Below are 24,654 nucleotides of genomic sequence, written 5' to 3'. Positions count from 1 at the left end.
GCAAAATGAAAAGCTTCTATTGTATTAGAAGGAATGTAAGGCTGGGCAAAGGATCAAAGGTCAGAGCTGGGCCAACAGAGGAATCAGGGGTAATTTTTAAATTTTATGCCTAGTGGCTGGCTAACGAAAAAAAAAAAGGAAGAAGCTATGCTACAATAAACAGACATACAAATATCAGGAGAATTATTTTGGGGCCGTAAGGTTCATTGGTTTGGATTTCAGCCTGTTTAGATGGCTATTCCACTGGAACACTTAGAGGCCACTAACTATGCAGGATGTAGTTAGAAATGCATGACTCCATCTCAGAGGTTAAGGCCAGTGATAGATTTGAGAACAATTTACATTACCATATCAGTTTAGCCTGTGGCGACTGATGAGACCAATGAGCGAGTGAATAGAGGGATGAAAAGTGGGATGAGATAGTAATGTAGAATGCCAACTTGAATGGTGGAAGAAGAGAAGTCAGGTAAAGCTTGAGGAAAATTAATTTCTGCTAATATAAAAATATGAGTGAGAAACTATGAAAATGCAGAATCATAGAAACTGAAGATTTGGGAGAGTTTCAAGTAGGAGGAGTGAACAAAGTTGTAAAGTGCCACAAACAAGAGTTCATGGACCAATATGAGGCTGTTAATATTGGCAGTTAGAAGATTAACACACGAAGAAAAGAGTTCAGTTTCAGAAGAAGGGGGAAGTAGAAAAAACATGTTTACTTTTTCCTGGACTGGTGCAGATCTTAATACCTTCGTAGGGATTAAATTTCTGTCCCATTAGCTCATTTTAATAAATAAGATTAGCTAAAACCTAATGTACCTCCCACCCATCTCAAGTTCTTATTGGGTAAATTGCTATTTACCAGAAATCATTTGTCTTCAAATATGGGTTAAGTTAGTTTTATCCATAAGTTACGCTAAACTTTCCTACAACTGGAATCTTTATTAAGAAAGCTAGTGTATATTCACTTCAAAATACCCATATTTAAGTTGTCTGTGTTTTCTGATCTCTTCACTCCCCACCCCCCATAGACAATGAATTTGTCCTTGCGAGATAGCAAGGCATTAGACTGAATAATAGACCTGACCTAGAAAACTTCTTTGCAAGGTTTAGGATAGGCATATGTCCTACAGAACGTCAACCCCAGTGTGAATATTCTAAATAATGATGTTTGCAAGGTGACAAAGGATGTCTGAGAACCCATTAGATCAAAACTCAGGTGTTGGCTGCTGAGACTTGGTGGGGTGAATTACCACTGATAGTACTAGGAAGAGGACATAGCATTTAAGAGAAGACACTTCTTGTTATTATTCAAGAGATATGTGCCTAATAATCAGGCTGTTAATTGGACTTTTGAAAATTGAATCCGTTTTAAATAAAATTTAAAATATAATTGCAAGGACTATGTGTTTTATAAAAAGTAAATCCAGCTGGACATTTGTTTATTTATTTGTTTAGATTGGTAAATAAGTTGGTTTACAAGTGTATGCCCAATTTATGTTTGACATCTAAAGACATAATTGTTTTTTTTTTTTAATTTATTAATTAATTTATTTATTTTATTTTGTTTATGTTTGGCTGCATTGGGTCTTTGTTGCTGCATGTGGGCTTTCTCTAGTTGCAGTGAGCGGGGGCTACTCTTCATTGTGGTGCGCAGGCTTCTCATTGTGGTGGCTTCTCTTGTTGCGGACCACGGGCTCCAGGGTGGACGGGCTTCAGTGATCGTGGCTCACGGGCTTAGTTGCTCCGCGGCATGTGGGATCTTCCCAGACCAGGGCTCGAACCCGTGTCCCCTGCATTGGCAAGCCGATTCTTAACCACTGTGTCACCAGGGAAGCCCGACATAATTGTTAAGAGTGACTCTTCAGTGTGAATAGTGGGACAGGTTTGTCGCATCAGTTGATTTCAACAACAGGTAAAAGAATAGCCATGTATAAATCTGGTACCATTTCAGGGTTTAACCAGAAGTCCCTTCCTCCATTCCACTTAATGACAAATATTTATTTCATCAGAGAGAAGGGAGAAGAGAACCTTTTACTCAATATTTAGAGATAAAAATTTAAAGATAAGTATCTTCAGTAGTGAAATATGGGAATTGTTCAAATCTCTTTAAGGCTTTGTGGTAGAAATGTCTGACATCAGATTATTTCAACTAGAGCAGATGTCATAAGGGGGCAGGGGAACCTGAAAGAGTGGGAAATTCTTGTTAGGACAGGAGTGTGGTCTTTATTCACCACAAGACTGAGAGAGATCCAAGTGGGTAAAAAGAAAGGAGCATGACTGAATTCTGAATTCTTCACAGTTAAGATCATGGACTAATCTTTGCAATGCCACTTTTTCTCTTCTAAAAACTTATGGGAGAAATGAATTCTTAACATAAGAATAATTTGTCTGTGAAAATTATTTATTAGTAATTAAAGTGACCATAGTTTTAGTGATCTATTAATTATGACTGAAATACCATTGTATTTTGTATATTCTATCTACTTTTAGTATAAAGTAAAAGTGATTACCTAGGCTATTATTCTACTGTAATTGTCAAGACTTGGTTTTGCAGTGAGTGTTGGTTTTACAGGCAATGTTGAGTTTCTATATCACAGGTTCTATATGCTTTGCACACATCATTGTATGCAGTCCTCCCGGAAGAGAAACTCTGAGAGTAGTAGGAGAAAATTGAAATTCACAGCAGTTAAATACCCTGCTCCAAACCATACAGCTAGTGGAACTAGGATTTGAACCCTAGGCTGCCCTCAAAGTGCAATCAAGATCTTTGACAAATACGGTCTCTCTAGAGCAAGATGAATAAGAGGGGGTTTTTGTAACATTCAAAACCAGGTGTAAATCCAAAATTGTTTAGTTTGCAGGCAGTCTGACCTCAGAACATATTTTTAATCTCTTTGTTTCCTATTTATTTTAATGTATTCTATATTATAAAAGCCCTCAATGAGTAAAAATCTAGAGTTATATAAAAGATACATTAGGAAAGTATTTACTGCATTAATGGCCTTTGACTTATTAAAAAAGGATTTCTTTAAATATCCTCATGAAGTGTATGTTTCCACTTAAAATTTAATTAATATATCTTCTTTGCACTTGCTGTCCTGGATACTGTCTACATTACACAGAAGTTAAACAGAAGACAATATAGTTTTGAACTTCAAAGAACTTAAATCCAAGGAGGAAACAAAGGCAAATAGTAACAAAAGCAAAAGTGAAATAAGAAGCATACTGAAAATAAATGTTGCTCTGGAGGTTGTAAAAAAAAAAAAAACCTAAGAAATTCATTGCCAGAATGGGACTTGAAGGATAAGTAGAATGCTGATACGAAAAGGAACAGGTAGAATGGAAGTAACCATATCTCCTGTATGTGTACCTAGGTGTGCATGATGGCAAGGTAAGAGCAAGTACTCTCTTGCTTGAGCTATGAGGTACTAGCCATAAAGGGTTAAAGAAGAGATGGGGAAGGGAGGAGGAGGCTATATCAGGGAATGCCTTGATGTTTTTACTTAATTGAGAGGGTCCATGATGGTTTTGACCTGGTAAGTTACATGTTAAATGGTCGCTCTGGGACTGGCGGGTAGAATTGATCAGATTCCATAGGCAGGAGACTCTTTGAGATATTCCAAGGAAGAGCTAGCTCTGCCCAAACTAAAGAGGTAACAATGGGAATGCAAAGAGGGAGTGGGTAGGAAAGACGATTCTGTAATAAAATGTACAAGACATAGAAATTGAGCGTTAAGGAAAAGGGAGGGCCTGAGTATCCAAGAGAAATTTTCAGAGCAAAAAGCTAAGAGAAACTCGTGGGCAGGGAGGCATGAGAGTCTCATGAAGTCAGTTTTCAGGAACATATTCATTGCTGTTTTTTAAAGCAACTTCTAGAGTGGGTGATAACTGTATTTTCCTTGGCTAGCTGAGGAATGAATCCATGTTAACCAAAGAAAGTGTTATATTATGCAAAGTCTATAGAATTGTGTTTATGACTGCAAAATACGGTCAATGATACTTTAAAGGAAATTATAAGGTTTAATTGAGCTTCATATTGATACTTAGATATCTAATGGCTTCAATCCATAGTAAGCACCACATAAAAAGCTATGGTGTGGCAAACATTATTGCTAAAATAAAGAGTGGATGGCACCTTATCCTTTTCATTTCTGTTGACTGAGAAGGATAGAGTATGAGTTTTCCTTAAAAATAGCTTCTATCTTAGTAACAGAAATACAAGCATGTATGTAAAAGTGAGTATTTTTCAAAGGGCTGCTGACTGCTTTCCCCAAATTGGATTTCTTTTGGTAAACAAGGAAAGGTAGATGAATACTAAGTATGCTACCAGCATCATGTGCCACAGCTTGTGCTATGCTAGGAGCTGTGATTTGCATATAGTGGTTTTTTTTTTTTTTAAATCTGTAAAACCCTACACATTTGGTTCTATAATAATCTTTATTTTACAAATGAAAAAATTTAGGATTAGAGAATTTAAGTAACTTGTCTCTAAATTAAGCAACTGTTGAGAATTTCTGGTTGAAGACAGCTGCAATGGGAATGATAAAGGACAAATGGATGACTACAACTTACATCTACATGTTAGAACCAAAAAGCCTCGGTAATTGATTGAATACTGAGATTAAGTAGATTTCAGGCCAGGGGTTATCTAGGATGGTTCCAAGGTTTCTGGCTTGCAAATCAGGTAGAGCTTTGTTCCATTCCCTGACACAGGGAATATCTGGGGGATGTCTGTGGGAGGGAAGGTGATGAGATTGAGTTTGGGCATGCTGTTTGACATGAGTGTGAGATATGCAAGGGGACAGATTTAATAGACTGCTGATTATAAGGATTAGGAGGCTTAGAATATAGGAATGGACTGGAGATAATGCTTTTGTAGTCATCTGTTATGAATTAATCATTAAAGACATGGATGAGTGTATAATATTGCCCAAAGAGCATGTGTAGAATAGAAGATAAAAGGGCTATGTGTAACACCCAAGGGAACAGCAGCCTTTCAGGGGAAAGCAAAGAGGAGAGCAGAGAAGAGACTGATAAGAGTATCCAGTAAAGTGAAAATCCTCAGGGCACACACAATTTCATTTTAGAGTTCAGTGATGTCACTTTTTTGTGAAACAGCTATTACAATATTGCATCTGCCCTACATCTCTCCTCTGTCCTTAGTGTATTAAATGGCACATTTTGCATTTCCATTAGGAGAGGAGAAAAAAAAGAGAAAAAATTTCATTGAAATTGCCAGGGCATGATGTATGATTGACATGGGTATTTGTATACTTGTCCGTAACTCTATAGGTAAGTTTTGACAGAAAGACTGGTGAAATCTTCAAAATGACAAACATTTATCTTTTATATAATCCTGGGGTGGGGGGTAGAAAAAAGGGCAGAGTGGGACTGTTATAGTTCTTTCTTGTACTACTACTTTTAACCCAGGAGTCACCCATAATTAGGAATGATAATAACTTTGAAAGGTTCATGCAAATATATACCTTACCAAAATGTAGCCCAAATAGTCTAAGTAGGAGAATTAATGTAAAATAATATCTTGGTTAACAGAAATGTCATGAAAGTTTATACCATTTTTGTAACACAACTGCTAAGAGAGTACACCTTCGACTAGAATGAAGTAGCTCATGTTTCCAGAGACTATTTTATGACTATAGAGTTGTATTAGTTGATTTGTTTCTTTATTTTTATAAGTATATACTGTAACAAGTATAGTCTATTACCTAGTCTAACTACAGTGTCAATAGACTTTGAACGAAACCAAATGAGAATAATACAATAATCCCTGATGAATTTATTCTATATTAATAAATATTAACTATATATTAATGCTATATTAACCTGGAATAAATTTCCTAATTTTAATATAAGGTGGGATAAGAGTGTTTCAAAAGGTAGTTAGTAATCATAGCTATGTTGAAAATTAAATCAGAATTTTTAAGGAAAGTATTGTTTGGAAAAATAGTGGCAATATATTTAAAGTAGTTGTTCAATGAAGCAGTGACAAAAATTTTAGCTAGATTCTAGTTTCAAACCTAGAGTCAGTTCAAGTATTTTCAGCCTCAGAACAAAATTAGTTTTCTCATTTCAAATTAAGAAGAATAAAGCATAAATATTTGGAGTGCTGTGAAGCTATGGCGGTTCTACAATGTATGGTTGACCTAATCTGTAGTTCTAGAGATAAATCTGCAGTACCAATATTTTTCATGTGCCCTATTTATTACTGTTTATTCTAATCTATGATTGGTAATTTTACATATAAAGTACTTCAAAACACCTCCAAAGTGTCTTCTCAAAGGTAGCTTTTTTAAAGATAGATCTTCTGGATCTTCTCCCTTGTTTTCATCCATATTGTATGTTAACTATAGGGGAGTTTATTTTTGCTTCTTTATCAGATAAATGGGGGTATGGGTGTTCATGAATTTATTTCTATAACATTTTATAGAAAGTAATTTTTAGAATTCTGTAATCACAATGCCTTGCTTTAGGAATATATTAATTTTACTTAGATTTAACTTTATGGCCACTGAAGGAGCTATCTAATTTACCAAACTGACATTTTGTTCTTCTACTCATTTATTTAACCATAAGTCAGTAATAATTTTTATGGTGGTGGGGGGCAGGGAGAACAGGCTGGTCATTGTCTACATCTTAAAATCTGATTTTTTTTATTTATTGTAGGTTTTATTGGGATTTAATAATGCTTATAATGATGGTTGGAAATCTGGTCATCATACCAGTTGGAATCACATTCTTTACAGAACAGACAACAACACCATGGATTATTTTCAATGTGGCTTCAGATACAGTTTTCCTTTTGGACTTGATCATGAATTTCAGGACTGGGACTGTCAATGAAGATAGTTCTGAAATCATCCTGGACCCTAAAGTGATCAAGATGAATTATTTAAAAAGCTGGTTTGTGGTTGACTTCATCTCATCAATCCCAGTGGATTATATCTTTCTCATTGTAGAAAAAGGAATGGATTCAGAAGTTTACAAGACAGCCAGGGCACTTCGCATTGTGAGGTTTACAAAAATTCTCAGTCTCTTGCGTTTATTACGACTTTCAAGGTTAATTAGATACATACATCAGTGGGAAGAGGTAAGACATATCTTTTACATTTTTAAAGCTACTGTATCATGCGATTTTAAACTATAACTGTTCCAAAATGAACAACTGTGCTATGTATAATGAGTTTTATGAAATTCAAAAAGAAAAATTTCATTTTTTTTTTTTTGGTATGTAAGTGGTATATTTGTATCCTCAAAAGATATGGTCGAATACTGGATTTGAGTGAAGTGAAAAAATTAGTGATTGTAAAACAATTGTCTTATGCCAATTCAGTCTTTTTTTTTTTTAACGTCTTTATTGGAGTATAATTGCTTTACAATGGTGTGTTAGTTTCTGCTTTATAACAAAGTGAATCAGCTATACGTATACATATATCCCCATATCTCCTCCCTCTTGCGTCTCCCTCCCACCCTCGCTATCCCACCCCTCTAGGTGGTCACAAAGCACAGAGCTGATCTCCCTGTGCTATGTGACTGCTTCCCACTAGCTATCTATTTTACATTTAGTAGTGTATATATGTCCATGCCACTCTCTCACTTCGTCCCAGCTTACCCTTCCCCCTCCCCGTGTCCTCAAGTCCATTCTCTACGTCTGCGTCTTTATTCCTGTCCTGCTCCTAGGTTCGTCAGAACCATTTTTTTTTTTCTTTTAGATTCCATACTAGTCTTTTTTTAAAGCAAATCTACTTTAATCAACAAATTTTTATCTTAACCAGTGCTGCCCCTCTTCCACCATGGAAGATTGTTTTTATTTAATATCTAATATTAGTTTGTTTTATCTAACACATCAAGTACCATCTTTGACAAAGCTGTAGGGTCTGATTGCTAACCTAGTTTGTATCATTAGCTCTGTGAAATAATGTGGAATATGTTTCCTCTAATATTGAAATTTCAGAGAATTTGTGTTTGAAGAATACAGATTTTTTTTTAGTATTTCCAAGTTGTAGGTGTAAAGACTGATTTTAGTATAATAATTTTGCTCAATGTTATTCTTTGCCTATAATTATTTATTATAGGTTCTCTCTACTCGTTCATTTCATAATACTGAAAAACAGCATACCCCGGAGGGAAATTATTACGTAGAAAACACAAATACTACAGTGAATAAATACAGTGAATCTGGCCAATATTTTGCTGAATAGGGCATCTGTTTTTCTTAGGCAATTGGTGGGACCTGAAAGGGCTCAGCCAACTGGAGTTTCCAAAGATCTGAGTTAAATGTACCATCACCAAGCAAAGGAGGTTATGTCCCTGATTTCAGAGTCTGCATATTAACTTTTTGATTTTCTTTTCCTTCTAAATGTATCTTAAGAAAATTAATTATAACTTGAACTTTATTGGCTGCATAAAAATGAGGGTCAAAGAGGCCTCCAGAGTGCCTAAACCTGCACTAAAGAAAAAAACATTGGCTAGGAATTAATCGCCACTTTACTAGGTACAGAAATGCTTTTTAGGATGAATTATATTTTGGAATTTAGGTTTAAACAAGTCATAAAATAGAACTTCGGTGAACATTAGCTCTGCTTTCTGTGAGACTGTAACAATGTTTTGTGTGTGCTTGTTGATGACATTTTGGTTCCTAGGATTTCAGGAAATGACATACAATAATAAGACACTGCATAAGACACTGCTAAAAAGACATAAAAATGAATCATTCTTAAAATATGGATACAGATTATATTTAAAATCAGATGAAGCACATGTGAGAAATTGGATTCATCTTATAATGTGTCTCTATATAGCACATTCCATCTAACATGTAAAAAATGTTTGGTTTTCAAACATTATTATGCTAATGTTAATATCAAAACAAGGTGATTATTGATAAAAATAGCTAATATTTATTGATGGCTTATTATATCTCAAGTAATATGTTTGATTCTTTACATGGATTAGTTCATTGAATCTTCCTAATAACTCTGGTAACTTGCCCAGATTCACAGGGTTAGTAATAGGTGGAGCTGGGATTCTGACCTTGGCAACCTGACCTTGACAACCTGACCTGACCTTGGCAAAGCTCTTAACCACATAACCATATAGTTTCTCACCGTAACATATATATTCTTTTAATGAGAAATACCTTAATATTGCACCATTTTATATATATAATCAAAAATTGTAGGAAACTTTTCTTAACTAAACTTTGTGGTCCAAGCAACATAAAATCTGAATATTTGCCTCTTAAAGCATGGTCACAGAAAATATTGTAATGAGTAGCCTGTGAGAAGAAAAGTCACTGACATAAATACTCAGTCAAATAAAAATACAGTGGGCAATGCAACTATTTTCAGTGTCTTGTAGTTTGAACCCAGTTACCCTAGAGAATGGCAGAAGGATGAACAGATGGCATTCTACCAGATAAGATGGCAGGCTATTCAGTCATAGAAGAGCACACTTTTTAATACTGTTGTCCTCTAGTTTCTGGCAGCGGTCACAGACACCTAGGTCTGTGTAACTTGATGGTGTTTCAAAGATGCCAGGATATAATTCAGGAGCATCAGCTCACTGCCATCATTCCTGTAAAATGCAATTTAATATGCACTTACAGACATTTGGTAACCAAACCCATTCACGCTAGAGTTGTGACTTGGCAAGATCTTTCTTATAAATAAATGACCTTGATAATAAATGAATCATAAGCTCACTTCATGAAGAATGTTTTCTTGATTATATGATATCCCCATATAATATCACATATATCATGGATATTTAATGTCTGTTAGTAACACTGCTAAGCAGAGAAAAAATACAGTAGTAATTAACCCAAAATTTAATATGGATTCATTATTTCATCACCTGCGTGATTGAAACCAAAGTCACAAAGAAACTTGAATGGTTCCAAATTGGTAAAGCTCTACCTGAGTTTTATAAATGCCACCAGGATGTGTTTACAAGTAGAAACACAACAAATAATCAGGTTGCTCTATGCGCATTTGGAATAAGAGTACAGAGGAAGATGTGGGTTCACCCACATGTCTTTGAGTTCTGAGTGTTTTAGTACCAAGCTGGCTAATGTTAAATTCAGCAAATTTGGGGAAGTAATGTGTGAAGTCTGGGAGCTGCCACTGTTTTAAATGAATCATTCCCAAGGAAAGTGGCTGCCTTCTATAGGAAACTGCTTCCATCTTCAATGAGACATTTTTTTTTTCCTATCTGAATTAGTTCAACTGATAAACAACAGGAAGTGCCAAAGCCAGATAAATTAGAGAAATATTGTGAATGAAATACAGAAACTTTAAAATTTAGCCCTTATGTTACTATCCTTGCTAAAGTTGAATATAGTGGCTAATATAGAAGGAAAGAACTGATTTGGCCAACTGATTTATGAAACACATGGTGTTAAGAAGTCAGGGGGAAAGTTGTTTTCATGAGGCAATGATAAGATCAATGGCTTTAGGATGCAAAATTAGAGCTCTCTGACACTGTACTGAAACTTTACATGTATGGCCAGGTGAGGTGAAAATCTGGGGCAATTGTTTAGATAAATCAGGTCAAAAAATTCCTTTTCCTGTAATCGCCCAAAAACAGAGGTGAATCTCTCCCACTCTTGTATTTTGGCTTAAAAAAAATCATTCCCTTAATTCAACGTTGTTGTTATTGTTGTATTTCAAGTGAAGTCAGTGACCTGGGCCAGAGTGCTCTTTTGTAACCTATCACAGGGAACCCGTTCTCTGTGATCCTCCTAAAAGAGACATATGGTGAGGAAATCCTCAGAAATTAAATGGAATATTATTTACAATTTTTGACAATCACCAGCCACTGAAGAGATAAAGCATAGATGAAGAGCTTAGTAAATAGGAGATTATTTAAAGGTGAAGAGTTCCAGGAACCTTGAATGCTATAGCTGCTATATTACTCTGTAATGGTTATCGATTTGTAGGCTTCAATGTCACAGAAAGTGGAAATTCTTCATGGGCAATATTAAAAATGGATGGCAAACACATGAAGCTCCTATAATAACTATGGCTTTGGAATACATACCTATAATATTTTATTTTTCATTCTTCATTTGCTATCCCCTCAACTTTCCTTGTATAGATTTTAGACCTATCACAAATAACTTGCTTATTTTGAGGCAAGGAAGAGGGCTGTGGTTCTGATCTTCAAATATGTCTATAGCAATTTCAGATGCATAATGTGTCTGGAACATTGCAATGCCCTTCTAGCAATCAGTATTAGATTTTTATGTTGGCTTAGAGGCAGATTTATGTACAAATTATGTTTAACAACAGAACATTAATAAGGAAATTATTCTACAGGGAGCTAATACAGACTGCAGTTTCTGTCTTTGGTTAATTTTAGCATTCTAATTGGTTTAGATTAGAAACTAACTCTTGCTATAAATTGCAATTCATATTATAACTACTTCCATTTTGTAGAAAACACATAGAATTCTAAGACTTGCCATAAGCAAACACCAGTGTTTTCCTAAACCTGCCCTCTGCTAGAACTTAGGGAGGTTCCCTATTGCCTATCACATCAAATCTGTGTTTCTTTGCAGTGCCTTCAAGGCTCTCCAGCAAACCATTCCCCTGTCTCACCATTGTCACTTCATATTTGCGCCCAACAGCTATTTTCTGTTTGTTTTTTAGTTTTATAATGCTTCTGGCAGAGAATGATTTTTTTTTTCTGCTTCTGGTAATTTTGCATGTGCCACACCTCAGATTTGGAAAGCCTTTCTTTTTCTATTATTCATTTAAAATTTATGCTCAAACTCATCTCCAGAAAATATTCTGCATTGATGGACTGCGTTATAATGGTCAATATTTTACTTTGAACAATTCTACTGTCTCTGCGTGCATTTGTTCGTGCCCATAGCTGGGTTGTGAATACTTACTTATATATGCATTTCCTTTTCTTTTCCTGGGCATAAATGTCTGTAGGGAAGAGTCAAGGTCACCTTTTTGCCCTTGAATCTCCCTGTACACTAGTATAGAGTTCTAAACACAATAGGCTATCTGAGTATACCTATCTGCTTACTACATGGCAATGCTCCATGTTCTAAATCCATTAAATAATTACAAAGGTATATTCATTCTTCACTCCCAAGCATTTACTGAATAACTCCTATATGCAGATGCTAAACATGAGAATACAAAGCATATCTCAGCTTTGCAGGAAAAACAGACATGTGAACAAATAATCACAGATGGTGCGGTAAGTGATGGCATAAAAGAGGGAGTGAACAACACAGCTTTTTTTGCAGGAGAAGAAAGCCTCAGAGATACTCGAACTGAGTTTTGAAGCTGGAGGTGAATTTTATTTTATTTACTAAGGTGAATAAAAGGGGGTAGAGGAGTACAGTCAGTAAGACATGAAGCATAAGCAGCCTAGCACAGTTCTGCATCTCTAGAACCTAGGTTGCAAAGGCAGTGAGTTTGGAGGTATGACAAGAAGTTGTGCTAATGATGGGCTCACTCAGTAAGGTGTCACTGAGGCATATTAGCTGAGGGATCTGCATTTTAGAATACTGCAGAGTCAACAGGATTGGAGACAACTGAGGATGGAACTAAAAATATCAGTTAAGAGAGAGATTCATCACACATTTGCATTTTTGATATATAGCTAGCGTCAGGCAGGATACTTTTTAGATATCTAAAGGGAGGTTTATCTTTGCCAAGTATTCTTGCCATTGAAATATTTGTATCAAATAATAAAATATGATAAGGCCTTATATGAAGTATTTTTTGTAATGTTATAAAATTTAAATATTAATTATATTTGATATAATTAATAATCATTAATAGAATAATATATTAACAATGTGTTAATATAATTATATTATATTATTGATACAATTATATTTGAGTTTTGTATTTCACACCACCAGAAATGTGATAGTGTAAAATGGATCCTGTGCTAGAAATTAGCACTTACGGATGTTTATTCAAATTGTGCCTTTTATTTTCTATTTAATCTAGGGAAAAACGCTTAAAGTGACTTTTTTATGCCTACAACCTTAATAGAACAGTTGTGAAGTTCAAAGGAAATTAGATATATGGAAATTATTTGAAGTATTCAAGTTGATGTATGCCTATAATATTTATACATATGAGTATGCACGATGTCATCTTTCTCAGATTAGTACATTGACTAACAAAAACATTATTATGTGTGTGTGAGTTGCGCAATATTTTTTTCAGGCAAATATCGATTCTGCTAAAGACCACTAGGTGTCCTCTATTGGTTGTATTACTTCAGAGTTCTATATTCTGAAATACCAAAACTGTCTTCTTTGAAACTATTCATTTATACTCTCTTAGAATCACCTAATTGCTTGGCTATCTATGTCTAGATAAAATAGATGACAATGAATATTCATATATGTAAAGATTATTTCTCTTTATCTATACTTTCTCCTCAGGTTAAAGAAAGAGTTTGTTAAGTTCATTCTCTAAAAAATCATTTTTATTCCAAGAGAATTGTTTTCAATATTATACTGTGTGTTTTTTTAAGATGGTATTTTAACAGACACCCTGAAGTTCTAATGTACGGTGTAATGAGTTCTATTTGGATAGGCAGTATTATTAAGTCAAGACAATTAAAAAAAGATTGACAAAGTATGTGTGGGTGTATGTGTGTGTGCGTGTGTGTTAGGGGTAAGATATATAATTTTATGAATGCTTTTTGGTTAGTGCCTTGCAGCAGATCTATATAATCCTGATGCTTTTGACATGGAGATGTCAGTTTAACGCTAAAATATAAGCTCAAATTTGAAATGTCCAGGACTCTATTTTAATATTAAAACATTAGAATTTCTTAATGCCCCATCATTGCCCAATCTATGTTCCTGTTTTGCATGTGTTTATATGCCTCCTTGGCTATATGTTGGTAACTAGACTCAAATCCCAAATTTCCAAACTATGTACCCTTATGCCTCAAAATCTACATGACATCTCTATAAAGATATCTTGTGAGTTCCTCAAACTCAGTATGTTCATTTCCCCTTCAAGTCTTCTCCTTCTCTCTTGTTTCCTGTTGCTCAATTCAGAAATCTAAGAGGTATCCTTGACTTCTCTGCTTTCATTCTCCATAGCTAACAGTAACCAAGTTCTACTGGTTCTACTTCTTGGAATGTGGTTTGAATTCTAATATTCCTTCACTCAGTCCTCTCTATCACCATCCTAGTTCAAGCCAACATCAGTCATTTCTCATTTGCATTTTTATAGTAGAGTCATTACTAGGTTTAAAAATTCTCCCTTGCTTATCTTCCTAGGGCCTCAAAAGTGACATTTTTGAAGAGCAAATATTACCATATCATTTACCTGCTGAAAATATTTCTATGGTGTTTCAGTATCATAAGGACAAATTCCAAAATTCAAGGTCCTTTGAAATCTGATTCTTTTCCCATGTCAGCCTGGAAAACTGCTTGCTCATTATTATTAGTATTATTATTATTATTTTAATAAATTTATTTATTTTTGGCTGCGTTGGGTCTTTGTTGCTGCACGCGGGCTTTCTCTAGTTGTGGTGAGCAGGGGCTACTACTCGTTGTGGTGCGCGGGCTTCTCATTGCGGTGGCTTCTCTTGTTGCAGAGCACGGGCTCTAGGCGCACGGGCTTCAATAGTTGTGGTATGGAGGCTCAGTAGTTGCGGCTCACGGGCTCTAGAGTGCAGGCTCAGTAGTTGTGGCACACGGGCTTAGTTGCTTCTCGGCATGTGGGACCTTCCTGGAGCAGGGATCGAACCCGCATCCCCTGCATTGGCAGGAGGATTCTTAACCATCACGCCACCAGGGAAGTCCCTTGCTCATTAATTTTTAACTAGTCTGAACCTCTTTATGTTTGTCACATATACTGATTTAAGGCCTTTACAAGTGTTGTTCACTTTTCCTAGAACTCTGTTCCTTTGGCCAACCCCAATTCATCCATCACATTTTGTTGCTATGACTTTGACTTTAACTTAAGATACCCTGGGGTGGAATTAACGAATCTTTCAGGTAATGTTAGTTCCAACTGTAGTATGCTGAAATAGCCTCACATGCTTTTGCTTTGTAACATTCATCACTTTTGTAATTTTCTTAAACTCTGCCTTCCCAACTACATATTAAGCTCCAGAAGGGCAGAAACCATAGATTTCCTGTATCTTCAGCTGCTAGCGTAGTGTCTGGAAAATAATGGGGCACAAGAATACTTGCTAAATGAGTTAAATTATGCCCTCAAGGGAATTTCAATTCAGCAGATATGTAAACAATCAAACATGTAAGAAAAACAGTAGAGTGTCTTAAATCCAATATTAGAAGCATTTATAGTATAGAAAAAAACAAAAGAGAGAAATGTACTATGAGAGTGTGGTAGAGGGTAGAGGAGAGGCTCTAAATAAGGCATCCTAATAAATGTGGCCACTTTGAAAACCAAGCTTGAAAGTATATATCCTTCCAAGTGGGTAAGCCAGGGAAATATTCTAAGAGAACTGAGAAATCATGGATGAATTCAATCTAGCTCATCATTTATAGATGGGGATGATAGTGATTTTCTGCCCAATCTCATAGAATGGCTTTGAGGATCAAATGAGATGTAATTGTTGAACATACTTAGAAACTATAACGTTTATAGAAATGTGCATTATTGTTATCATAAAAGTCTCCACTAGTTTAAAATATGTAAAATCTCAACAGACAGTTCAACTCTTGGCCCTTTAGTGTGCTTACTGCCTTTCTAAATATTAGAAGCATTGTAAATACTATTATGCATTATTTCTGTCCAAAATATACCAAGTAAAGATTTGAAGCAGTAAATGAGTCAGGCTAATTTAGGACAAAGTGCATTCAGCCTTTCATTTCTCCAGAATTTCTAGAGAAATGTATCAGTTTTTCATTTCATTGTGCATGCAGACATAACATGTATTATGTGTGCTGCTATTTTAGACTCATCTGTGTGCTATTAGAGTGCAAACTGGGAATGCCATTGGTTCCTGAGTACTGGACCCAAAATTTGTGATGTGATTCTGTTTTAAACCTGAATTCTAGTTCAACTGCCGGAGTGTTTCATAAAAACACTTTATACCGTGTTACTTTAATTATCTGGATAATTATCTCAACTGAAAAGGTCACTGTTTTTAGTCTTGTATACATACTGTGATGCACCTGTCTACAAAAAGGAGGTGTGAAGAGACATGACTTAAATTGGAAAATGATACAGTGGCACCCAAGAATATTTTGTTGTTACAAACAATGGGGTGAAATTTAACTCATCTCTGAAGGAAATGTTGAATATCTAATCACAGAGGGAAAATATGTGCTTTTTTATTGTCAGTTTCTAACAAGTCAGTCTTTCACTTTAGTCAGATACAATGTCAAAAGTGTTTTTATTAATTTGAAATATTTTGGAAAACAAAATTTTGCTTGCATTATGTCAAAAGTAGTAGTTAATTCAAATTTCACTGAGCAAAGCACAGTCATTGAAATACATGAGAATTTGTCACAGAAAGTCAGTTTTATAAGACATTATTAACTGTATTATGAAAGCTCAAGAATAAATAAAATTAGAACCCTTGAATTGCACTGAGTAATGGATGAGAGAGACCTACTTTGACTTCTCTTTCTGTCTTGCTGATGTATACACTTTAGATTTTGTATTAGAGAAGTCGTGTTTTAGTGTGAAAGGGAAATACATTTGGTTGGTTATATAATTCTGGTGGCTATTTTGAGTTACATCTACCATTTAGGCCATTTTTTAAAAAAGAGAGGCAAAATCTTTTTCTTATTACGTCTTAAAGTGAAAGTAGACATTGAGCAAGGATTCTGGAAACTGGTCCCACAGTTTCATATCATTTAAAGCAGTTGTGAAGGAAGAGAATAGTAGCTATTTTGAGATAATCTTATTTGTCAGGAGTGGTGGAATCAAAATGGTTTTCCATTAAGGTTGGTCATCACTGGGAATATTTGCAATAATATGCTGATTATTTCAATGTGCTGCTTTTTTCACTGTTACTGATGTGGAGATATGAGCTGGGTGAACATATGAAATAAAGGAAATTCAGCTGAATTGAAATGAAAGTCAGGAGTACCTTGCACAAGTCATTTCTAGATACTTTTCTCTCATCTAAAAAATGTGGATGATAGCTTCTACTTGGCTCATATGGTTGTTTTAATAATAAAAAAGAAAATTCACATGAAAGTGCTTTGTAAACTTTAAATTGAAAGTCTAAAGAGCATAGTGATGTGAGATATAATTAGCCAGTCAAATTATTTTACTATCTTTTTCACAGAATCCCTGAAAAAAATGAAATTCCTATCCTCTTCAATATTTGGCATCATACCAGAGTGTAAAGGTAGAATTCGGATTGTGATAGTGTGTAGAATCCAAGAGCTGTAACTCCCTAATAGTATCTAACAGAAATGTTTGGGGAATCAACTAATTTTGTGGAGGCTACACTGTTTTAGTATGGGAAGCAGTTCTCCATTGTGTGAAAATAATAATCTCTGTGATACTGAGGAGAAGGATAAACATTCAGAACAACTTCTTCCAACTGACTGACATTGAATCACAAGCATTCAAATTCACAGGTGTTAATAATACTGTACAGTTGGACTTCCTGGTGGTGCAGAGGTTAAGAATCCTCCTGCCAATGCAGGGGACACAGGTTCGATACCTGGTCCGGGAAGATCCCACATACCACAGAGCAGCTAAGCCCATGCGCCGCAACTACTGAGCCTGCACTCTAGAGCCTGAGCACCACAACTACTGAGCATGCTGCAACTACTGAAGCCCACGTACTCTAGGGCCTTCATGCTGCAACTACTGAAGCCTGTGCACCTAGAAGCCCGTGCTCTGCAACAAGAGAAGCCACCGCAATGAGAAGCCCGCGCACCGCAACAAAGAGTAGCCCCCACTCGCTGCAACTAGAGGAAGCCTGCGCACAGCAATGAAGACCCAACGCAGCCAAAAAAAATACCAAAAAAAAAACTGTACAATTTAAAATGCTTCTCCATTTTTATTCAATCTGAAATTCAGAGAAATGCAAACTTAGATAGTCCTTAACCTGGCGTAGGTTTACCTCCCCTTTCCCCCCTGGCATATGGTTGTTGTAGAAGCAGAATAATTTTGTAATGACAATAATTAGTAAAAAATGCTAATAAAATTTGTTAGGAAAGAGTTATTGATAGATTTATGATATCTTAGGCGCACATATATTAATCATTTTAGAAAAAGATTAGAACATGAATGGATTCAAAAAGTTGTATACGTATTTACTACCCTGACACACACAAAGCCAAGTTATGAGTAGTGGACTCTAGAAGTTCTAAGTGACTAGTTTTCTGTTTTCAGACATATCTTGAGACTTGTGACATTAATGACTAAAATTTCACCATTGGGGAATGATTCATTTCTGTTTCTTCAAGAAACAAAAGTTCTTATAGAACTTCAAATATAGTTTAAGCCATTACCAGGTAACATTTTAGTGGGCAATTTGTTGGCAGGTAGTGAGAGTAATTTGCAAGTAGTTGAGAGTAATTCTTACACAAAAAAATATAGGTATATGAATATGGGTTTCACAACTTGAGTGAGAGGTGCATGTGTGTGAGAGAGGGGGTCTACCACATTTGAGAAGTTCAGTTGGGCTGCAGAGGAGACAGAAAGACACCAGCAAGTGATAAAAAAAAAAAATTCACAGTTTTGCTGAAGTCTTTCCCTGTTGCCGTATTACCAGTATTTGCCTAATGTCAAAGACAAATGTTTTAATGTTTCTAACTGTTATTTCTGGGAATTTTACCAGCTGAATCATCCATCCCCTTTTCCATTTAGTTGAATTGTTATTTCAGATGTTCCAAAAATCTCCCGTGTCTTCAAATTAGAAGCTGACTCTCTGGTTACAGATGAAAAAATTTCTAGTTAGCACGTGTCCTAGAAAAATGCTACTGTTTTTGAAAGAATTCTGTTTAGTAGCACATTCCTTAAATGTATGATTCTGTACATCCAATTAAACATTGTATGTATAATCACATACTAACCATTCTAACGAAAAATAAGAGACTAGGTAATTACTTTCCTGATTCCTCATTTGTGAACTTCATATCTTTATATTATTATCAGATATAGTATTTAATATATAGTAATTGCTGAGCAATTAATTTGCTGAGCACTGTACTACATATAGGGATACAAAGATGAATAATCAAGACTACTGCTAAAAGGGATTTTGTAATCTAGTGGAGGAATTAGAAAAGGAAATCAACAATCATGACAGATATCTATTAGAAATTTTTGAATGGAAGATTTTGAGAATGATTATAAGACTGTATCTCAGCTAAGGCAGAAAGGCCTCCGCAATCAATTCACTAAGTCTGCTAAAGGAGCAGGAGTGGGGAGTGGTGGTGTCTGGGTCAGATATTTAATCTCCTTTGATTAATTAGTTGAAATAGAATGAGCTGCAAAATACCATGCTTCACTAAAACGTAAAATTTGTTGAGTTTTACAAACAGTAGAAACAATTTTATTTAAAGTAATATTAATACTGTGTTGAGACTGCAAAATGAGTCCCCATTACTGGACTATGAAACATTTTCATTTCATTAAAATCATACAAATTTATGAAAGATTTCTAAATGTAGAACATTTTGTAGGAAGCAGAAAGGACATTATATTTAAACTTCATACATAGTATTATAAACCCTGTAATTAGTGAGAGAATTTAACAAAAAGGAACATAGTTTCTCGCTTGCTCACTCTCTTGTCCTCTTTTCTGTAGTACGGATGCTTTTGCGCAAGACTCCTAACCAGAAAATGTGTCTTCACAATTACTAAATGAACAATCCCTATCAGATATCAAGAGGCTGAAATGCATTCAGGGACCTGGGTGCCCAAGAGCAAATCAGTTATTCTGTAGTTATGGAAACAGCAGCTCCATTCAAAATGCTTGAGTTTTCTCCACTTTCGCACATACGTATATTTTTGTCCGCTTTGTGGCCTCCCAGCTTCTTCAGGCGTTGAGTCACTTGTAACATGGGTGACTGGTGCAGGTACTGCTGTGGCTTTCTTTCCCTCATGAATCTGTGTGTTGATAGATTCCACCTGCAAAGGGAATGAATTCTTTCCACCCAAAACTATTCTCAAGAACAACTGTTTATTAATATTGTTTTTATTGTTGTTGTTGTTACTCTTGTTGTTGAGAGATGCAGCAGGCAGTGAAATTACCCAGAATCTTGGGTTAGATACCTGTTCTTTGAAGAACTGAGAGGTCAGATGTCCCTAGCTCTATTTGTAGCCCTCAGGAAATCAACTCCTTTCCCTGCCTCCTGAGAAAGAAAGGTCCTGTCAATACTATGAGTTTCTTTTATCATCTTTACTTTACGGAAGCGGAAATTTTTCCCTGTCCTCTTCTGTCACATTTCCCATTAGAAGATTTGCTAACAAAGAGTGTAAGGAAAATATTTATTAGTCATTTTATTACAGCTGGGAAAAAAGAAATATAATTCTTGAGTCAGGAGAGACACAGACACTGTGGAGCCTTCACATAAGGCCAATACATCCTATTTCAGGACTTAAGGTACTATATGTCCCATTATTTCTTCATCTGAGGGATGGAGTATTGGGGGTGAAAAAACCAGTGTGATCCACCCCTTGGTTGGAGAACCATTTATTTTATCTATTCATTAATTGCTATATCATTTTATTTCTGCCTTCCAAAACAGAGAAAAAATAAATACTCGTATGAAAAAAATAAAAGCAATTAAAGAGATGACTAATTCAAAATAGAACACTTCCAATTTGGCAAAATAACTTACTCAATTTGCAAGACCAAACTTATCAGATTGTTTTCCTTTTCACCTGATACAGATCTTCAGATGATAATTTTTTTCACTCAGTTATTTTATTTGATGTGGAAAGGAAATGCTTCAGGTTAAAAATACAATTTAAATGTGATAAAATTTCACAATTATTCTATAAACATTTTCTCCCAAATTATGCTACTAAAATTTTCTTAAAGGAAAATAGCTCAATGTTTTTTCCAAAGAAAATAAATCAAAATAATTTTCTCACAGTTCAGTCATGTAAGTGTGTTGTCATTACAAACTTGTGGCTGCAAAACAAAATCAAGATGTCATCAAATTTGGGAGAGGGTTTCCTTAGAAGTGTTTCCCTCATGCTCTAAGTTTTTAGAAATCTTATTCAATATTCCCCAGTGTGTGGTCTGTGAGTTATTAATGGCTTCATGAAGACAAAATTTTCTTTTTGTTTCTTAGTGTTTGAGAGTGTTATCACTTGGCCCAAGATATCTTAGTAGCTTCTTGTACGGTCTTGGTGGGCAATTAAATGATCTGACTCAAAGTGATATATATTACTTTCTATAATTCTTTGGCCCAGATTTGTCACATGACCTCACCTAGCCACAAGAAGTCAAGAAGAGCAATCCCACCGTGTACCTGGGAGGCACAGAGCTGGAGCTCTCTGCTTGATAGCATTACTTCAGGAGTTGGAATAGCTGAGAGATGGAGACAGGGTGTGTCTGGAATGGATCACTAAGTTGGCCTGTGGCTAGCTTGCATATAAACTTGGGTCTATTCAAAATAAAATCAGGGGTCTGCTTGATCATCCCATTGTTTTTCTGTCATGAATATTTCTGGTCTTAGATAAACAGCCTTCTAGCTAGTGAATGATGTCATGATGGAGAAAACATGTATTTTTCTATAATATAGTGAGTATATCAGTTATTTATTAAATTATTAATCCTTTTTTTTTTTAAATTAATTAATTAATTTATTTTTTGGGTGTGTTGGGTCTTCGTTTCTGTGCGAGGGCTTTCTCCAGTTCCGGCGAGCGGGGGCCACTCTTCATCGCGGTGCGCGGGCCTCTCACTATCGCGGCCTCTCTTGTTGCGGAGCACAGGCTCCAGACGCGCAGGCTCAGTAGTTGTGGCTCACGGGCCTAGTTGCTCCGCGGCATGTGGGATCCTCCCAGACCAGGGCTCGAACCCGTGTCCCCTGCATTGGCAGGCAGATTCTCAACCACTGCGCCACCAGGGAAGCCCTCCTTTTTTGTTTTATTGAATAAAAATATCATGGACTCAAATTATATGCTATGCATATAGATTATAACAGTACACAAAAAATAGTTTTTACTCTTAAATAGTAGCTTACAGTCTACTACTACATGATCCAAAATTTTAACAAATAGGTCTTGCTCCTTCTCTGCTGTCCTGTGTTAGGTGTAAACACGACCAAAAACAGCATACAAATGGTCTGGAAATGAGACAGATAAGATTTGAGGTACGGTCTCCAATCAGTGGCATGTGCTGTAATTTAGACAAGAGATGAGGTATTGGGGTGCCAATAGGTAGTACTACCTCATGACATTCTTCCTAAACTCACAAAGTGCTTAGGAAACTGATGGACATTTCTTTAGGCATCAAAGGGAACTGATACTTACCCTGGGTGACTCCCTCAGAGATGCCTCTTGGGTATATCAATTATAAAGCAACCCTTATTTTACTTAGTTTTGTAAGTGAACTCAACCTTAACAGGAATTTAAATCACTCTATTAATGGAAGTACCGATTTCCAAGCTTTAAAACATCAGATTTAGTGTGAGTTTAGTCATTTATTAAATATGGATGAATATTTGCATAATTCAGTCTCTTATCCATGCTAAAAAGAATTACAATGCTTAAATTTTAGACCTTTGCCCAATCAAATATATATTCACTAAGAGAGACCTATTCTGGGCCATAAAGCAAGTCTCAATAAATTGGAACAAGAATAGAATTCAAAAATTATTAAAGATATGGTAATATTTAGTGGTAATATCTACAGGGTCTAATAATTATATTTGATTTTTAAGTACTTTTCAAGTCTGAATTATTTTAAAAATGAAGTCCAAACAAAAGTAATATATTCTAAGGAAAATAGATATATTATGAGCCACACTTAAGATCTGGTTGTTTAATGCTTGCATTTCAAGAGTTCTCAAGATTTCCAGTATAATAAATTTTCTTTGTAAAGAAAATTCAAATATGTGCTGGCCATTATTTCTTCATGTATTTTCTGTTTCATCTACCCTTTTTTGATAATTCTTTCCTTGGCCTTCGTAGTGACTTCACATGCATGTGCTGTGCTCACAGACTCATTGCAGGGATCCCTCTGCTGATCTTGGTGCTCTCGCTCTGTGCAGCTCCCTCAGCTCTGGTATTTTGACTCACAAGTTCAGCCACCATGGCCTTCCTATCTCTACACTTTGTCTCTCAACTCTGCAAGACCACTAAGCTCTATTTGGGTTTCTTTTCTCTGCACTGTCCCCTGGAAACTCACTCTAGGCAAGGAGCTGGTGCAGGGTTAGGGATCACCTTATTTGCTTCCCTTCTTCCAGGAATTATTCTTCTGCATTGCCTGTGATCCAATATCTGAAAACCATTGTTTCCCACAGTTTGTCAGGTTTTCCAGTTGGTTAAAGCACGAAGGGAAACCTGCTCCCTGTTATTCCATTATGGTCAGAAGCAGGATGATATGCCTTGTTTCAAAATTTTAAATATCCTATTTCACAGAGAGGTTTTTGATTTCAGAGATGGGTATGATATAATTTGAAACAATAAGGTCATCGTAGTTTTTGCAGTTTATATGGTATAATAACATAACTAATTTTATGTTATGGATGCAACAAAATTGTGATATATGGCATAATTTTCTTTATGTAGTTATGTCTATATAGAAGGTTCAGACAGACAGAATAAAGGCATGCATCATAGAAAGCTTTGTTATGGAAAAAGTAAAGGCCATTGAATTGACCTTGCATGCTTAATATCATGCTTAACTAGCCATGATTAGGCTTAAATTAACAACTGTAGTTTGTTAGGTCCTGGCTTCTACAACTGGGATACCCAGTGCTTTGGGTCAGCTTCTCCCAGTTAGTTCGCTCAATGTGGGCAATTTATATGCCAGACGTAAGGTATGCCCCTTTTGTGGACAAAGGATTCAAAAAACAATTATTGGCTACAATACAAAGTAACACCTGGGTTCAATTTGTCATTTTGGACACTCTGGAAAAGGCACATGAAAAGTCAAAACTATTTCTCCCAAGAATATAAAACATTGAAGTAGCCTAGGGCTTCTCTTAATAATTCAAATATCAAATAATTTTATTATGATAGAATAACTGCATTTTATTTACCTCTCACTTAGCACTTTTAGAGGGAGCTAATGTTGAAGTAGTGTGACAGTCCTGGCTAAATTTTTTTTTTCATTCCTTTTTAACTGATACTTTTAAAACAAATTTTTTTACTGTGTTTTTATTTCTGCGACCAATAACCATTTTCAAAACAGACATGGTTCTAACCAATTCTCAACCTTGTTCTCCTGATACTCAGGGGAAGTGGGTCTAATCTCAGTTAAATGGATCTGCCAATACAACAATACTTTAGAATAAAATGTATTCAGTGAGGATAGTGAGCATATTTTACATTTATATAGTAAACAAAAGGAGTTACAATCAAGAATATGTTTTTATGGATCTAGGTGGAAATATACATACACATTTTGTGCCCCTTTGTAGAAAAACAAATGATGAACCCCTCTGAAGAATTAAAAAATATGAGGCTTTATCCCTGCAGTTACAGTGGATTTATCCATTAACAATTGGCTTGGTTACTT

At 35.5% G+C, this 24,654-nt stretch overlaps 1 protein-coding gene across 1 annotated transcript in view; it reads left to right on the top strand.

The window, feature by feature from the left end:
- Positions 1–24,654, top strand: part of HCN1 (hyperpolarization activated cyclic nucleotide gated potassium channel 1) — a 364,279-nt gene that overhangs the window by 41,121 nt on the left and 298,504 nt on the right. The window contains exon 2 of the mRNA XM_068532658.1: positions 6,682–7,105. Coding sequence (XP_068388759.1) covers positions 6,682–7,105 — 424 coding nt within the window. The remainder of the gene's footprint in view (positions 1–6,681; positions 7,106–24,654) is intronic.

This window comes from Eschrichtius robustus, chromosome 2, assembly GCF_028021215.1.
Source record: "Eschrichtius robustus isolate mEscRob2 chromosome 2, mEscRob2.pri, whole genome shotgun sequence".
NCBI classification, from domain to species: domain Eukaryota; kingdom Metazoa; phylum Chordata; class Mammalia; order Artiodactyla; family Eschrichtiidae; genus Eschrichtius; species Eschrichtius robustus.
Note: the sequence above shows the minus strand (reverse complement) of the source record. Positions and strands in the feature narration are given on the sequence as shown.